Consider the following 17430-nt stretch of genomic DNA (forward strand, 5'->3'; position numbering starts at 1 on the left):
CATTTTAAATGATGACTTTATGATCTGCATTTCACTTAATGCTCTTGTTAAACAAGAAATTGTTTTGCCAGTTATAGGAAACTTTTAACAGGTATCTGATTTTGGTGTTTCTAAGCCACTAGTTTCCAGAGTGATACTGAAAAGCTTGTGAGACAGAAATGCAGCGTAATAAAAAAAAAAAAATAGCAGGAAGGGGAAGATGGTTGAGATTAACGTGAGAAATCTGCCGAGTTCATCAAGCATTTGAGTTCACCTGAAATGTTTAAAGAGACACGGGGATAAACAAAGTGCAGGCTGAAGCCAATGCACATGCAGTAATGGCTCATGGTAAACTATTGTGGCATATTTTTTTTCCTGCACGGCTTAGGTAATTGCATGCAGCGGTGGCGATGAAAAGGGCAGATGGGGCAGTTAGCCCCTTAGGACCCGCTTGGGCTTGACTTGCGTGGTTGCAACTGCCTTCATGCTGTTCGATCTCCATGTCAACACAAAATCTTCTCTTGCATTGCCAGCTCTTAGGTGCTATTTGTATGCCTTTTAATCTGGGGTAATAATATCCATATTTCTTTTTATCGAACTAGGCAAAAACTTCTAAGCAGAGTGCCTTGAGAGTGTATATGCATATCTGGCAGTGAGACTTTGTACTCTGTGGCCTCTTTTAGTGGCTCAGGGTAAACTGCAGACGCTAGAAATAAATCTGTATTTATAACGACACCATCAGAGACTTAGAAAAGACCCTAGAAACTATGAAAAGAAAGTAAAAAGTTGAGTTAGTTTTAAATTTTGTAGGTGGTCTGTCAAACTTGGGTCTGAATCTGGTTTGGTAGGACCTGCGTACGCTTGGGAGAGGTTAGCTGCATTTGACTTGAGAAGTTTAGCTATGGTCGACTGTCAGGAGTTTGCCTGATGGACGAAGACCCCAAATTTCACGTGACCGCTAGAAACACATTCGCAATACAGAAGGGCATGAGGACTAGATGGTGTCCAGCTGCTGGCTTGGAGGAGCCTTTTGGAGATGTGGTCTGCAAACCCATTGCTTAAGACTGAGGTGCAAGGCTAGCCATGGTGCGAAGCTGTGCCAACAGCAGGTAGCATTTGATCAGTTAAAGGTCCCATTTTTTGCAGTTGGTAGACGATTGATGTTCAGCGGTGGGCATCTCTTGCCACTGTTGGCCTTGAAACCTTTTGGGCCCATGGGGTTGTTGGGGCCATGCCATTTGAAGCCCCCTGGTCCAAATCTTTGGGATCCTTGTATGCTGTCTGTAATGTATGTTATCGGTGAACAGCCTGGATTTTGGCTGGTGAATGGAGGGTCCTCTGCATGTTTAATCAGCAGACCTTCACATTGAAACGGGAACTGTTTTTTTTTCTTGGCCACGGGTGCGTAATTTTAAGTTGACTCGCTGCGCGTTGTCCTGGCAGCGTGATTTCAAGAAGTCGTCCAAGTATTGCTTGTTACTTTGCAGGTTGTCTGCAGGTTTCTGCCTAAAATATTGGGGAACTGGAACTTCCAGAGAAAAATGGACCCATCTTTTTTTAATTTATGCTAAGGGACTCTTAAACAAAAGCAGAAGGGAACCACGATATCAACCATCATGGATGGGTTTGAACTGCTTGCAGCTCCCCGTGCCTGCTACTTGACCACATTCTTCCATTGTCCCTGTGCCCTTTGGCCACATCTTTTGTGGCTTTAATGTCTGCTGCCTTTCATTATGGATGACACACAGGCGTCCTGGCAGGCCTGACTAATACCGCCCTCACCACAATAACAATAAAATGCTCAATGTCTAAATGACTGATGATCATTTATGGCAGCCCTCTCCTTGAAAGAGCGGGCAAAATTGGGCAATTTTCCTCGTCTCTTGTATTTTTCCACTCCGGTCCTCCTCTTCCTTGTATGTTGACAGCCATTAATGCATTCATCTTCCTTTTGAATAAATGTTGTGGAATATAATTTTTGAAAATCTGAATCGAATCGTTCCCCTGAGTTTTTTACTTTTTTTCTAGCAGTTCTCTCTGCTCATACAAGTTATGCAAACAAGCTATAAAGCCCCGTTGCTAAAACTTAGCCTTGTATTTCTTCCCCTATTCTTGAAGGCTTTGCATTAGCTTGCACTTGCATTTAGATCTTGGCGGGGGGATTGTTTTTCCCCCTTAACTAAATCCCGGTGTCTCTTCAAATATCTATTTCTTGACGTCGTGCTGTCCAGCTGGTAATGCGAGAGCTTTGGAAGCTGCTGGCCTGCATTTTTAGTGCGACTACCTTCTCTGAAGTCTGCTGCTTCTGAGGTTATTAATTGACCTGTTTTAAAATTTTGGAATTTGATGCCTCTGAAGATTTGCTCTCAAAGTACTTCTATTTTTTTTTGGTGAGGTGCACAATAGGAGCAAACCTACATAGTTTTATTTTAAGCCCTTTTTGTGTTGTTTCTTCCTATATATATATATATTTTAAGAACGTTGCTTCTCTCTTGGCTGTCAGAACGGAGGGCAAATCGGGGGGGGGAATGCATCGTTTTCAAATGCAAGCGTCCTAAATGTTCAAAAGTAATTAAACTAGTTTGGGTACCTGAATGCAAGACCCCTTACCAAGGCCTGAGTTTTGGAGGCAAAATTCTCAGTATCTTCTGGCCTGGAAAATCCCTTTAACCACACCAAAAGCAACTTTTTTAAGTGATCTTGTTTTGTATAGTGCCTTTTCATTACAAGGGCATGGTTTGTTATTTAAAACTCTCCTCAGATGCTTCATTATTAGTGATGAGTATAGCAAGCAGATCTAATCTGGAGTGGGGTCTGGTCTCTACTCCCAGTGAGTAAAATGGAGTATGTTTAATAGTCCTGGCTGGAGGTGAGCTCCTTTCTGGGATTCTGAGGCAGGTGGTAAGAGAGAGAAATTGCAAGCATTTCTCCCTTGGGCTGTGCTGCTTTTCGATGCTCCCCGCTGCTGTGTGTGTGGCTGAAAAACGTTTGCAAGGCTCATCTGAGCAAGCCTCGGCCCTGCTGCAGAGCCGTGCTCAGAAGGAAAGCAACTGAAACCTCAAAAAGCCACGGTCTTGCGTGTGGGGCACAGCCCTGTCATCTGGGGAAATCAACCTCCTTTTTCAAGAACAGGTTTTTTTTTGTTTTTTGTTTTTCCCCACCTGAGGTCTTAGCCCTGCTAATATTGCTCCTCGTGCTTATTCGCACTCACTGGAAGTCCATCCAACTCCTCATACAAGTAAAGCAGAAGAAGTGCATGCGAATTTCTAGGATCGGGACCTGCAGGTTGTTCCTTTTGGGTTGATCTCGAGGGTTGGCAGGAGTTTGGAAATGTTCATGACCGTCGTGGAAGTTCGTACGTCATGCACGTGGTGGGGGAACATCCTTAAGACGTGCGTGCACAGATGGAGCGTGCTCTCCTTACGTCTAATAAGAGCTGTAAAGCAGGCACACTCTCTCTCTCATTGCCTTTTAAAATAATACGTATGTGCCATTTGCTCCTTTTAGGAAATCAAGTCCCTTTTCCTATGGCCAGCCTCAAAGTCCTGAGCAGCAGCTATTGAGCAGCAAGAGAGAGATGATGCAGCATCTTCTCACATCCCATGTATATTCATAGATAGCATAGATGATTAGTTAGTTGGCAGGTGACCCCAGGGTTTAGAGTTCACAAGGTATGGGGGAGACTAAAGGAAGAGATTTTTTTTTCACTTTGCCAGTCTAAAGTAAAGAGATTCCCCCCCCCCCCCTTGTATTAGGCAAAATTTTCTGCTTGAGAAAAAGCTTGCTGAGTCCATGTACAAGCTGCCAAGTGAGCCTACAGATGTAATGGAGCTGTGCAAAGTGCCTATTCCTGTGGCATCTTCAGAGGGAAAAGATTTTCCTCTAAATGAACAGGATATTTAAAGAAAAACCTTGCAGGTAGCACTTCGAGACCCTGGCTGAGGTGCACGTTGCGTGGTGCTGGCCACTATACGGACTCAAGGGACCATTTCTATCCCAGATAAATAGTTTCCCTAGATATGGGAACTGGGGCTCTGTAGTATTGAGGGCACGTCTACCCTGCACCCCCAGTGTGCCTCAACAGAGATGCATCTGGTCTTGCCCCAGCCAGTGCCTCCCTTCCGCCAGCTCCATTCCTGGAAATCACAGAAAACGAGGGTGGAAGGGACTGCAGGAGGTCACATCTAGTCCAGCCCCCTGCTCCAAGCAGGACCAGCCCCAACGTGTTGCCTAAAGGCGCTCTGGTGATAATAGGTTCTGGGTACAATCAAAACCATTTCCAACGGGCTCAAGTGTGCCCAGTTGGGACGTCTCTGGAGTGACTTTGCACCTCAGGATTTGGCATGCCACCCAGGCACACCGCATGGGATTTGGTTTTCTGAGGTTGCCTGCAATACTAGGACGCTGAACTTAATGAGCCCACGGTCCCTTCGGGTCCTATGAACCCCATCTCGCTGGAAGCCCGCAGGGTTTGAACCCAGGTCTCCTGCACTCGTGTTTCACACCATGGCCACGTTCAGGCTTTTGGAGAGCCCTGTGTTTACTGAGCCATCATGAGCTGTCTTTACTCCAGTAGCCTTACTCACCCTCTTATCTGCTCATTATCATAACTGAGTTGACTCAGGCTTTGCTCTAGCTTTGTTCCCAGCAGCGGGAGAGGAAAAGGGGGAAGGGAGGGTATCTTCCCCTGCCAGTTCCTCCTTGGGGAAATCACTCAGTTCCCCATTTCTATCTGGGAAGCCCATGGCTGCGCGGGGATTTGAAACCAGGCTAATGTCCTAAACACCAGGTTTGGGTTTGTCTCCTACACCTATTCTGGCGGTGCCTATTCTGGGTCCTCATTGCTCCCTGGGTGCCAGCCACTGATGCAGAAGGAGGTCTGGCTGAGGGTGAAATCCTTCTGTGTTGCTTGGTATGAAGATGCTGGTGAGAGAGGAGACCAGTGACCCCAAGCACATGGTATTGGGCTCTTCCATCTCAACATCATGGTTATCCTCTCGACATCTTCCTCGGCAGGGCTGTGGGTGGGAGCCTTTTGCATCCTAATGCCTTTCGTAGTAAACCCCTCCAATAGCAAATATATTCTCTATGGCAGTCTGGGCTGCCCTAATTTTTGCCAAGTTTGCCGGTGTGCAAACGTGATGCACATGACAAGCCCAGAGATTTCAAGTAGGCATCCCTCGTGTCAAAAATACGCAGCTCTGTTCATGGTCTGCCTCAATTCTTTGCCATGGGAGAGCTGCTCTAGTATTTCTCTGCAGTCAAAAACACGTGAAAATGTAAGAGCTGATCCTCTGAGGGGGGTCCTCTTATCTATCATGGGCTGCCTTGAGTTTAAAAAGGTTGAGATCAGCTGCTCTGCGGTGCTGGGTTGACCTGCCGTCAGTCGCAGTTGGCTGACCGGCAGTCAACTGGTGTCTTTATTAATCATGGTGACAGAAGAACATTTTCAATACGTCGGTACATTGTCCCAACCACCCACAACCTTACATCTGGGGCACTTGAAAATAGCCACACTGAAATCCTGCTTGGAGCTAGCACATTGGGGATAGCTAATGAGAGTCCAAGCGTTTTTATTGCAGCTTGGATGAGGGTCCAGAGCAGACGCTGTTCAGAGCTGAAGCCTGCTTCCTCCTAGTCCTGGGGTCACTAGCCTTGATTGCCTTGCCCTGATTTAGGACTGAGTACTTAGTTAAAATAAAACGCGTTGCAATGCACTCTTTCCTCCCAGAAATGCTGGTTGCAGTGGAAATAGGTTTTCCGATGGGTACCGAGACCAAACTGAGAAGCAAGCATTTCTCTCGGCCAGTCCTGTCGTTAACTCCAGGTATCAATTTACCTTTCTGCAGCACTTCTGCAGGAGCGGACACATTGGAGCCAGTTCATGTGCAAAAATAATGGGAGCAGCTGGTGCTTTGGCTTGCCCTCTGGTGGCAATACCTTTTCCAGGACTGTTTAGGATGGGGATTGCTTTGCAGCGCAGGAGGACGTTGGGTGCAGCTGCGATTGGAGACGTGGGCAAAACTAAGCGATGCAATGCCATACATTTAAAAACACTTAAAATGTAATATCTTCCTTTTATTTTTATCGTACATTGTTGCTAACCGAAGCAACAGCATTGGACGTAAGAACCTGGAAGTAATGCCAAAAAGCAAGTGTGGAGTATTTTACTCGAAGGATGTGCGCCAATAAACAGCATAGGTAGCCAAAAATACTCTTTTTGCTGGACTTTTAGGTCGGATACCATGTTCTGGAGGTGTTTGAATAGAAAGCCAGGAATTCAAAACCACCAAGACACTGCAGCCTGATGTAACAGGCTTGACCAAATAGCCTCTTTCCTTCTTTTTAACTAGCATTTTTTTTGTGTGTGTGCATGCTGATAAGAGGAATAGGCCCATCAGTCAGTGTTGCAATGAGCTGCTAGTTTTGCTAACACTTGGAAAGGGGAAGACGCACGCAAAAAAATGTTGCTTCGGGACTCCTCGAGGCAGGGGTCTTAGGCTGTGGTGTGTAGAAGGGCTACTGTCACAGCCACGGAAAAGCTGGCTCTTAAGGTATCCCATGCACCATTCCCCCTCTTTTTTTTTGCAAGGGGTGGATTGCAGGCTTGCACAAAAAGTCTTCCATCTCTTTGTTCTTTTAAGTGCATGATGTCTCCCCAGCTCCTTCCTGTCCGGGGAGGCATTTTATGACCAGCCGAGCTGATGCTGAGCTGAATTCCAGCGTGCTCCTTCGGACCGGCCGGCTGCTGCTTTAATTGTCCTGTTGTCAGGAGGCATGTGCCTCTGAAAGACTTATCTGATTTTTACCAAAGGCCTCGGGAGCCTCTAGGATACTGACCCCTGCACTCAAACAGCTTTGCCCCCCGAGGCCTGGCTTCCAAGGGGGATACCTGAGAGGTTTAGTGCAGCCGGGTGTGTGCCGGGAGCCGCCTTTTCTTTCCATGTCTCCTGGCCTCTAGAGCACCTGTCCGAGGGGGCAGGAAGGGTGAGAAGGGGTGGGCGGCTTGCAGGAGGTGGAGGGGGAAAGCAGGGGTGCCGAACAGCTGCGTGTGTCAGCGCAAGGATAAGTGCAAGGAGATTAATAGTTATTTAAAGAGCAAACGGGGACATGGCATTCGGCTCAGGAATGCGACTATATAAATGCACTGGAATGGGTGTTCTGCCCCTAACATTTAGACAGATGTCCCCTGGACCAAGGGGAATGACAGGGATTCGGCCGTTTCTCTTAAGGAGCTCTTGCCTTGCAGGAGGACGGAGATTTCTGCTGCAACGAACGGTCTGGCAGGGTTTCCCGTTGGCTCTGGGGAGTCGCTGTCTCCCTTCGGGTGCCTCACCCCCAAAAACCGGTTCAGCAGCCTGACGTTATTCTGAGCAGCGCTGTAGGCGAAGCCAGCGCTCCTCGTCTTCTCATTCCTATCTGCTGGGCTGCTCCTTTCTGCATCCTTGCAGCCTTTCCTGCTGCTCTCTAGGAGAGGGGCGCATCCTTTAGGAAGAACACGTCCCTAAATGCTGATGAGAAGAGCTTTGGGGACGTGTTCGCTAGCCATGTTTGGCCCGAGACTAAAGGCAATGCAAAAAATCCAGACCTCTTGGTTCAGAGATGATCCCTTGTATTAGACCAACTCCGCTCCAAACTTAAATTATTATTATATTATATAAGAAGAGCTGTGATTTTCACAGGAGCCTGCAGCGGATTAGGGGTCCAGCGCTTGCTGAAATCCATTTAGTTTGAGGGGAAACTGAGGCAGGGAGGGAAAAAATGGAGCAGCCCAGGGCAAGAAAGGCATCCTTGGTTCATCCAGAACTAGAAGGCAAGGCATCCTTGAGTTGCAGCCCAAAGTAATAAGATAATCAAGAAGAGTGGTGGCAGTTTTTGCCACGAACAGCCTGCATGTGGAAGCAGCAGTGCAGAAGGGCAAAGTGACTTGCCCAGGGATATTCAGCAGATCGCTGGCAAAGCCAGGGCGTAGGACTCGAAAGAGCTTTGTTATAACCCTGTGTCTTGTCCACTGTGCTGTGCTGACTCGGGTACTGTGTACTCAACACAGCCTAGCAAGAGAGTCTTTGAAATGAACCCAAAAGCTAACGAGCGGCGGGCTTGTTAGCCTGGCAGGCGGACTGCGGTTCTTCTTCTTTCCTGGGAACACCATCCTAAGCAATGCAGCCAGGAGCTTGAGAAGACCCTGCTCCCCAAAGCATCCGGGGCAGGTGCGATGCACAGCCTGCAGCGTGCTGGGTTGGGGTCTTGAACACTTATGCAATGCCTTATAGGATTTACTGATCGGTTTAATTGTGCACCTTGCTACCTGGTACCAGCCGGTGCTTCGGTTTCAGGAGCTGCCCTTCTTGTGCACAGCATAGCTTTGGCAAACTGTGCAGAATAAGGGAGCTTCCTAAAAGGGAAGGAGGTGGGGAGTCTCATAGCCCGTATGCAAGGCAGGGGATGGGTGGGGGTGAGATGCACCCTGCTCCCACTCTCTGGGCCGTTGAAACACGGGTGCTCGAAGGAAATGAGGAAGCGCCTGTGCCTGGTCTCTCCTCCATGGGTACCGCTGCCCTGCATGCCCGCCTTGGCTGTGTCCAGAGGTGCCCTTGGATTTTCTTTCTTTTTTTTTTTTTTCCTGGACCCAGAGCCAGCAGCAGCTTCCTGTCTTTCATTACAGATGCAAACGAGATGGGCTCATAAAGATAAGTGCGCGGTGTAACCGCGCCCTGCCACGAGCCTGCCGTCCCTCGCCGGCACTTCCTCCTCACCACCCCCCACTTGACACGGGCTGCCTTCGTGTGCTCCTCGGGGCAGGCTCTGGGCAGTGGGGCCCGCCTGGTGCACTTGCAATGTGCTGTGGGATGCACCCGAGGCCGCACATGGGGAGGGAAGCTTTCCGCATTGACCTGTGATGTGACAAGAGCCCTGATGCCTTTCTGCCGGGGTCCATGGGATAGATGAGATGGGGGATAATGTGATGTATCGTGTCATGACCATTTGCTCACGTGTTGCAGAGTCCTAATGGGGGATGGCGTCGTTCCTTGCTGAATTAGCTGAGGATCTGTGCGGGGGGTAGACTGCCTCCCTTCATTAGGAAGTGAAGGGTTGAGGGGTCTGTGTACAGGGTTACTGGTGATGTGAATCCAACCTGCGGCATGGGGTTGTTGGTTCAGAGCTGACCCGTGGTGCGTCATGACTTTGGCTCTCCCCCCTGATTGTGCTCATCTGTAAAATGGGTTGAATGCTGCAAAGGGGAGAGGGGTTTCACCTGCTAGCAAACATTGGTAAGGTTGTTCTCGGAGAGGGCTGGTGGGAACGCCGAGCTAGTGCCTGCATGAGCCTGATGAGCACTTCCAAGCATGTGCTAATGCAAACGCTTTGCTTCCCTCCGCAGCCGCAGTACACGAACCTGGGGCTCCTGAACAGCATGGACCAGCAGATCCAAAATGGCTCTTCCTCCACCAGCCCCTACAACACGGAGCACGCTCAGAACAGCGTCACGGCGCCCTCGCCGTACGCCCAGCCCAGCTCCACCTTCGACGCGCTCTCGCCTTCCCCGGCCATCCCCTCCAACACAGACTACCCGGGACCTCACAGCTTCGACGTATCTTTTCAGCAGTCCAGCACAGCCAAGTCGGCCACGTGGACGGTAAGGCGGCTGCAGGGGGTCCGTTTTGGTGGGAGAATTAGGAAGCAGGTTGTCGGGCTGCTAGGAGATTGCAGGGACCCGTGGGCAATGCAACGCATCACGGAGGAGGAATTTATCTGGGTCACTTCTTGGTAGTGGTTTAAAAAACAACAACACACCTTAAGTGTATAAAATGGTTTTTCCCAAAATATGTCCCCTGGGTTATAATCATAGAGATGTGGGGCTGGAAGAGACCTCCAGAGGTCCAACCCCCTGCCTGAGGCAGGATCAGCCCCGTGCAAACCATCCCAGACCTTTAACCTCTTTGTAAAACTACCATCAACCCCGACACAAGACATCAGCCCTGTGCAAACCATCCCAGACAAATCCAGTGCCTACCACCTTTGTAAAACAACCATCAACCCTAATGCAAGACATCAAACCTGAACCTGCTACAGGTGAAGCAGGGGAACCACAGCAGACAACATCCTGCTTCTGTAAAGGTTGGTTAATATGCATTTAAGGGGTCTTAAAGCAAGGCAACCCCCCTGTCCCATCTGCACCAGTCTGACCTGATCTCCAGTATGATGGTCGAGAGTAAGAGGGTGTAGGTGGATTGCCAGCTCTCATGTAGGAGCAAGACCAATTCGGCAGACTGCAGCAAAGTTTGCCCGGAAGGAAGAACGAGTTCATCCTCCCAGCTCGGCTCCATCGAACCCCAGCAGGGTTTGGTCACATCTGGCGCGTCGAGCGTGGCATTGAAAGAGCGGTGACTTGCAAACGCTCGGGGTAGAGCCGTCCGTCCCCACTCAGTGCCTGTGCTTTTTCTTTCCTCCTTGTTTTGCATCCTTCTTGTGAGCAGGGGTAGCTCTCCAGCCTTGCCAACACCTTTCATGGCTTCTGGCACGTTTTGTTGTTCAAGCTCTCGGTCTTGCGGTTGTGATCATATGAGACTCTCTCTTTCATAAACTGGGGAGGGTCCTGAGCTGGGGTGTCAGAGGTGTTGGGGTTGGCCAGATCCTTGTGGGGGTTTGTGGCCTCAAATAACGATAATTTTGAGTTTTTACTGTGTTACCTTTTATGTGAGAGAGGCCACGGTGCCACTTGGAGAGGAGCGCTGCATTTTCTTGGTGCCCAACAGGTTATCATGGAGAAGTAGCCTGGAAGGGACCTCGCAATCCACCCCCCTGCCTGAAGCAGGATAATCTTTATCTGAATCAAATTTATAATTATTTTTTGAATCTATATGGTCTCTGTGGAAAGGAACCACATCCTTTAAATGTATTCACTGCTCCAAGCTGAGCTCTTGTGTCAATGGAGACATCCACGGTCCTTTCCTGCCCTGTTCTCTTTTACTCCAAACATGGTTGTGAGGGTAGTTGGGTTTTTTTTTTTTTTAGACAAGGGTTAAAGACCTCAAGCATATTTTACCTCCTCTAAGACTCAAGCTAACTGGGTAATTGTGGGTTTTCTGTTATGAAAAATAAGCTTAAAAAAAAAAAAAAAGCTTGCAGCTTTCCATGTATTTCCATGTATTTTTTTTTTTTTAATCCCAGCAGGAACCATCTTTTGAGTCCAGTTAAATGTTCCCGTGCAGTAGTAACAATCGAAATGTATTCCAGCTGAGCATCTGAGTAGGCCTGCTGGTATCAGTGGAGGGACTTGCACACATGAAGTTAGGATTTTTTGTTTTGCTTTTTGTTTCGGGGTCCAATCTCATGATAGAGCTGGGCCTCTGCCTCTGTTGCCAGAAGCTGATACAGGTGTAGATGCAGCACCTGGAAGGACCGAATTGCACGGTGGAGGAAAGAGAGCTGCAGTTAGCAGCCACACAGAGTGACACCCTTTCTCCGCAGAGCGCTGGGACTCTGGGAGATGGGGAACTAGCTGCTCCCACGCTGCCCCTCCAGTGTTGCAATTGTGCCCCGGAGTGGACTGTGTTAGAGACAAAGAGGTAACTCCGGGTATGTCTGCATTGCACAATGCTGCCTGGAGATGTAAACCAGATTGGGAGCCAGAAGCCATCTAGCTGTGGTCGCTTCGGACTCCACCCAGGCTGGGCAGGGCTCTGCTGCTTTGGCTTATCTGCTTCCTCTACCCCTGCAAGCCGGGTGCAGTGTAGACAAACCCCCACGGCCTTTCTGCAGAGACCTACCCATGGAGTTAGTGCCACTTGTGGGGTGTTTTGGGTTTTATTTTATTTTTATTTTTACTGTGGCTGCACCACTTGGGCATCCCTTTCCGTCTCCAGAGCTCTGCCCTGTTGCTTGTTAATCCACCAACTCGTTTCACATGAGTGTTTGAATAGGTAATGCGTACGCATGGCTGCTTTACTCCGGGGGCGGGTAAGGGAGGACCGGAGGCTTCCTTCGCTGCCCTTGGAAATAGGGAAATGTACCCAAGTGGTTGATGCAAGAGCAGGTGGTTGCTCCATATTTCTGTAATGCAAGGTCTTTTGGACTCCTTGTTAAATCACTCGCCCTTCCCCCTTTGCTTGATGTGACTTCTTGTGCTGTGATTAATGCCTGTCATCTCCTTTCTCTTTAATGACAGCTTGGGAACTTACCCGACTGGAAGAGTCTCTTGCGCTTACAATGACCTATTAAAAAAGTTTAATTACTGTATGGCCCCACCCTTATTAAGACTCTTAAGTCTCTCAAGCCCTGTTTCTGGCTTTCTCTTGTGGCTCCCCAGGGCAGCAGCCTTGGGAAAGGGAGCCAGGTCACTGTGTCCTGTTCACCCCCAGTTTGGGAGCAGATGAGCCGCCTTGTCCTGCTGGGAACGGGGATGTCGACTGACGCCAGGGCATCAAGGAGCCGTTCTCATCGGGTCTTGAGTCACTCCAGATTAGCTCCCAGGAGCGACGGGTGTGGGTTTGACAGCTATTTTATGACTCTCCTTCCAGGAGGGGGAGAAGCTGCTTGGGAGGGTGAGGTGTAGAAAGGCAAGGTGTCAGAGGGCTGACGGGTCACTGAGTCCATCTACCTGCCACCTGCAGAGTGATGCTTTCCCATTTCAGCTGCAACTGCGGTTGGTTTTTCCCTGGGATGTGCATGCCTTTGTGCGTTTTAGGTGTTTTCTGTAAGCAGCTTCCTCAAGGCTGCTAGCTGCATCTGGCAAATGCGTGTCCGAGCCAGCTGTGGACCTTTCCCTGCTAGCGGGATAGGAATCCATTTCCAGCCGCTGCTACAGCAGAAATGAAGTTGCCTTCCCCCCCAGTCTGTTACTAAGAGGATCGACCCAGGTGTGGTTCTTGCACGAAGGTCGACTTGAAATCTCACCGCGAGATGAAAACAGCGCTCCGTGTCTCTAGAAAAGCAGCTCCCGCTTGGTTCATCTTGCTAATTTTTTTCTTCCCCTTTCTGAAGTCTTTCATTTCCTTCAGTAATTCCAGGAAAACGTGCTGTCTAATCAAATGAGCGGCTCTCTTGTATACAGCATCGGGATAATGAAGGGTGACAAATTGAGAGCAGATTGTAGAGGACTTGTGTGACTCTTGTTGCATTTGTTTTAATTGCTTGAGAACACGAGTTAAATGAGTAACCTAACTATAAAGATTTTAAGGGAGGAGGGGGGCAAAAAAAAATCTCATCGGGTTTTCCTGAGGAGGGGAAGTAATTCTCTGCTATGGAGAGCAAGTTGGCACTCATGGGAAAGCAAAACGTCTAGAAAAAGGAAACTCAAGGAGCACGCGGTGTCACGGTTGACTGTGTCATGGGAAGACGAGGGTGTATCATTAAGTATGTGCGAGAGCCCTTCCAATTAAGGTGAAGCTGTAATCAGCTGCAAATGATGTGTCATTTATTGTGGGATACGTGAGCTCGGCGAATTCCCAGGTAGCTGCGTCGCCTCCCACTTTTCAAGAAAAGGCGACGTTTCAGTAGGACTGTGCCTAAGACTTAATTTCTGCACAAAGAAGAACCGTGCACTGCTGTCCCACCCACTCCGACAAAGCGCCCAGACCTTCCCCATGCAGGATTTGGCAATTGCCTGTCACTAGCAGAACCAGTCGGAAAATCAAAAATTAAAGCAACGAGCGGAGGTGAACTCAAGTTAACAGCGTTGCGGAAGCTCAGGCTCTCACAAATGACTCATCGAGTCACAAGATGGTTTGTGATGGGGGGGGTTATCTCTCTCTTCACTCCCCCTAAAAAGAGCTGAAATGTAAATGCAATCCCTTTAATGCCCCAAGCTGCAGGAGTCAAGGAAACTACCCAGTGTTATGGGGTTTTCAGAGTATTGCAAATGCTGGCAGCACTAATGCTTTATTCTCTTCCCCTCCAGTAGGCTGGGTTTGGTCCTTGCAATGCGTTATAAAACTGGGTGAACATGGAGCCTAGGTTTCCGATAGGACTGTAGACTACTGCTATGTGCAAGACTACTTTCCGATATATTAATTGAATGTACAGCAAGTGTGCTAATCATCTGCATAGCTCCATCCCTTGCTAATACACTCAGGGTCTTGACTGCTCTCGTACAAATTGATAAGAGAAATTTCAAGGGGCAATGGGTTCAAATTGCAGCAAGGGAAGTTTAGCTTGGATATGAGGAGGGTAGTAAAACATTGGAAAAGGCTACCCAGAGAGGTGATGCAGTCTCCATCCATGGAGGTTTTGAAGACCCAGGTAGACAAAATCTTGGCTGGGATGATGTAGCTGGGGCTGGTCCTGCTTGGAGCAGGGGGTTGCACTAGATGGGACCTCCTGAGCTCCCTTCAACCCTCGTTTTCTACGATTTGGACAAAAGCAGTTATTTGCAGACATTGCTAAGGTATTCGAAAGAAGGCAGGGCAGATTTGAGCCTTATAGACTAACTACATAAGAGATATGGATATGGATAGACGGATATCTGTATCTAGATATCGATATATAGATACCGACTACGTGAGATAGGTGGACCACAAGCTTTCATGAACTCAAGTTCACTTCGCCATGCTATCAGTGAAATTAGAGACATGCCTAATCTTACTTCTGCCCCCACTGTGTGTACAAGTCTTTTTAATTACATGATTGCATAGCACTTATTTCAAATCGGAGTCTAGCAGTTCTTAATTACTTCACCTCACATGCATGCCATGCTTCAGGTGTAGAGGGGCATCGTCTTGTATTTGTCGCTGCATGATGCTCGGTGTTGTGCCTTTCGGGTTGGGAGAGATCAGTGGGGGGTTCTGGTCAGGCGTAGGAGCAGCATTAAAGCTGCAATCTTAAGGGACATGTCTTGACCCTGTGTGCTCCAGCAGTGCTAACTTAGCCATTTAATAACATAACTGTGCTTTGGGACTAGGACATCATGACCCAGGGGATCCCCTTCCAGTCTTCTTCTTGGTTCTTTGGACCTTCTTAGATTTTTAGAGGGGGAAAGAGGGGAGAAAAAGGAGGTCTTGCGAAGGATTTTGACTTTCTTGTAAAGAACTTACCAGCAACGGAGCATGCTGGGCTGGTGCATGGACAGCACTGGTTTGCCCTGCTCTGTTCACTGTGGAAGATCATTAGCAGAGACTGTCCATGGCTGCTTAGTTCTCTTGTTTCATAGTTTAATAGTTGTTAGGGGCTGGAAGGGACCTTACAGATCATCAGGTCCTCACAATCTGAGTTTTCTTCCTGCTCACATTGGAGTGTGGTGCTCTCTCCCTCTTCTTTCCACCTCCTTGGAGATGGGCACCAGGCCTAGGCTAGTAGTCAACCCAACTACATGGGTACTAAGGGCTTGTGTAACCTTTTGCCCAGGTCTTTCCCTAGGGAAGGGAAAGTTGGATTAAATTAAAATGCAGACAAGAGGGATGGTGCTCTTCATAAGGCTTGGGTCTCTGGAGACCTTCCGCTACCTGCTGTCAAACGCAGACATTTCCAGCGTGCGGCCAACCTGAGCAAAATCCAAACAGGAGGCAAGAGGGAATCGGCTTCAAATGCAGCAATGACGCCTGCCTGCAGAGATGCCATCAGCCATGCTTCAGGTTGGAAATGCTTCTTCTGAAGTCACCTTAAATTTGTTTCTAGAGGGGCTTTGTTAGCTCAGAGCCCAGCAGCAAGGCCGTAGGACTTCTGATGCACCCACAGTTTGTCCCAGGTTGTCTGTTTAGAAAGACAGGGAGCTTGGCGTGTGAACTTCCGAAGGAGTTTCCCTTCTGGAGTTCAAGAAACATTTGTGTGTTAGCTCACCTGGTGAGAGAGAACCAGTTCCCCTGTAAGAACCAGTTGAGGAGGGGCCTGCAGGTCTATTTTGGTTTTTACATCTTTCTCCCGAGGGATGTGAACTCATCGGATACTTGGTCGGTGCCACGTTTCCAAGGACACGTTGCTTTTGTCCCTGGCATCTTTTTGCACATGGTTGTTCACGAAGGATAATGGTGCCCTGCATTACTCTGGCTTCAGGAATTTGCCTGACAGCGGTGGTCGCTGTTCCTGACTCTCTTCATGACACCTCTCTTTTTAAATGCTCTCGGGGCAGCGCGGTCTCCCCGGGTTCCCTTCAGACAGCTGCCATCGGTTCCTGTAATGCCGATCACTTCATCTGCTGCTGTTGAGTGTTTGTGTTGCACGAGCACCTTGCACCGAGAGCGCCCTGCTGCATTCGAGGGCTGTCCAGGCATTAATAAGCAGCAGACCCTGCCCCATGCAGCTTGCCGTCGGGTAGGCAAGGCACAGGATAAGATGACGGAGGAAGTAACTTGGCCTTGAGTCATCCAGGGGGTTGGTGTCGGACTTGGGGAAGCACACGCGGGGTGCCAGGAACGCCGTGTCCTGGATCACCTGCTCCAGCGAGACATTATTCGACTTATTTGTTCTGCACCAAGCACATTTTTGCACCCTGAACCATACCAGGGCCAGCCTCGGTTTTGTTCTTTTATCTTGCAGTCTGTTGCTGGTGGCTGGATCCCAGCGCTTGCCGAGGTCATTACTGGTTTCCCCCAGTGACCCTTGGTGCTTTGCTGAGATATGCAGGATGCAGCATCCCAGGGAAGCAAATAACGGAGAGGGCTGAGGCCAGCAAACAGGGAAAGGTGTTATTGGGAGGGGCATGCTTTCCTGCTGTGGACCACCATGCAGGAAAGCTGCCCTATTTGGTTGAAAAGCAACTCTGCTTTATCCTGCTTTATCTATCTCAGAGTCTTGCTTTGAAAAAGGAGCTGGGGGGGGGCAGGAAAAAGAAAGAGGGAGCAGCTTTGGTTCTTACTGAGAAAATATATATATAGTGCAGGGCAGAAAGAAAAAGTGTTAATTAAACATAATTGTCACCGATGCAATGCAAACCCCCCCCCCCCCCCCCACCTTGTTTCATGAGAAAGAAATAAAGAGACTCCTAAGCCTGGATTAGAAATCCTTCAGGATAAAAAAAAAAAAATCACCGTGTGAAAAGGGAAAAAAACACACGCCAAACCTGCCATTGTGCCTCCAGCAGTATTACCAAAGGAATTAACTTTACAAGGAGCAGTCACGACCTGGAAAGAGGCCATCTTTCACATAGAAGCCGTGCAGGGTTTGTGGTTTCTCGGCGCTCGGTGTGGTAAAGAGGAAGCTTTTGGCTAGCTGGACTTTGGTGGGCGTCTTACTAAGTGATGGCAACAGGCTAAAATGGTGACACCCCTCCACTCCCTCTTGTCTTGCATGGTTGGTTTGCTTTTTGTTGGCACGTATAAAAAGAAGGCATGGGACATCCACAGCCCTTTAAATCCCCAAAGCACTGGAGAAACATTACTTAACTTACCCTCGCAACACCCCTGCGTGGGAGGTAAATCCGCAAAATAATCCCCATTTCAGAGATGGGGAAACTGAGATGCTAAGAACCAGATTTTCTGAAATGGTCATTTTTGTGTGTGTGTGTGTGTGTGTGTGTGT

At 48.8% G+C, this 17430-nt stretch overlaps 1 protein-coding gene across 3 annotated transcripts in view; it reads left to right on the forward strand.

The window, feature by feature from the left end:
- Nucleotides 1-17430, forward strand: part of TP63 (tumor protein p63) — a 105746-nt gene that overhangs the window by 40456 nt on the left and 47860 nt on the right. For all 3 annotated transcript variants that reach the window (XM_019503473.1, XM_019503474.1, XM_019503475.1), the window contains one exon: nucleotides 9362-9616. In XM_019503473.1, coding sequence (XP_019359018.1) covers nucleotides 9362-9616 — 255 coding nt within the window. The remainder of the gene's footprint in view (nucleotides 1-9361; nucleotides 9617-17430) is intronic.

This window comes from Gavialis gangeticus, unplaced genomic scaffold (assembly GCF_001723915.1).
Source record: "Gavialis gangeticus isolate Ggan-Ray unplaced genomic scaffold, GavGan_comp1, whole genome shotgun sequence".
Lineage (NCBI taxonomy): Eukaryota > Metazoa > Chordata > Crocodylia > Gavialidae > Gavialis > Gavialis gangeticus.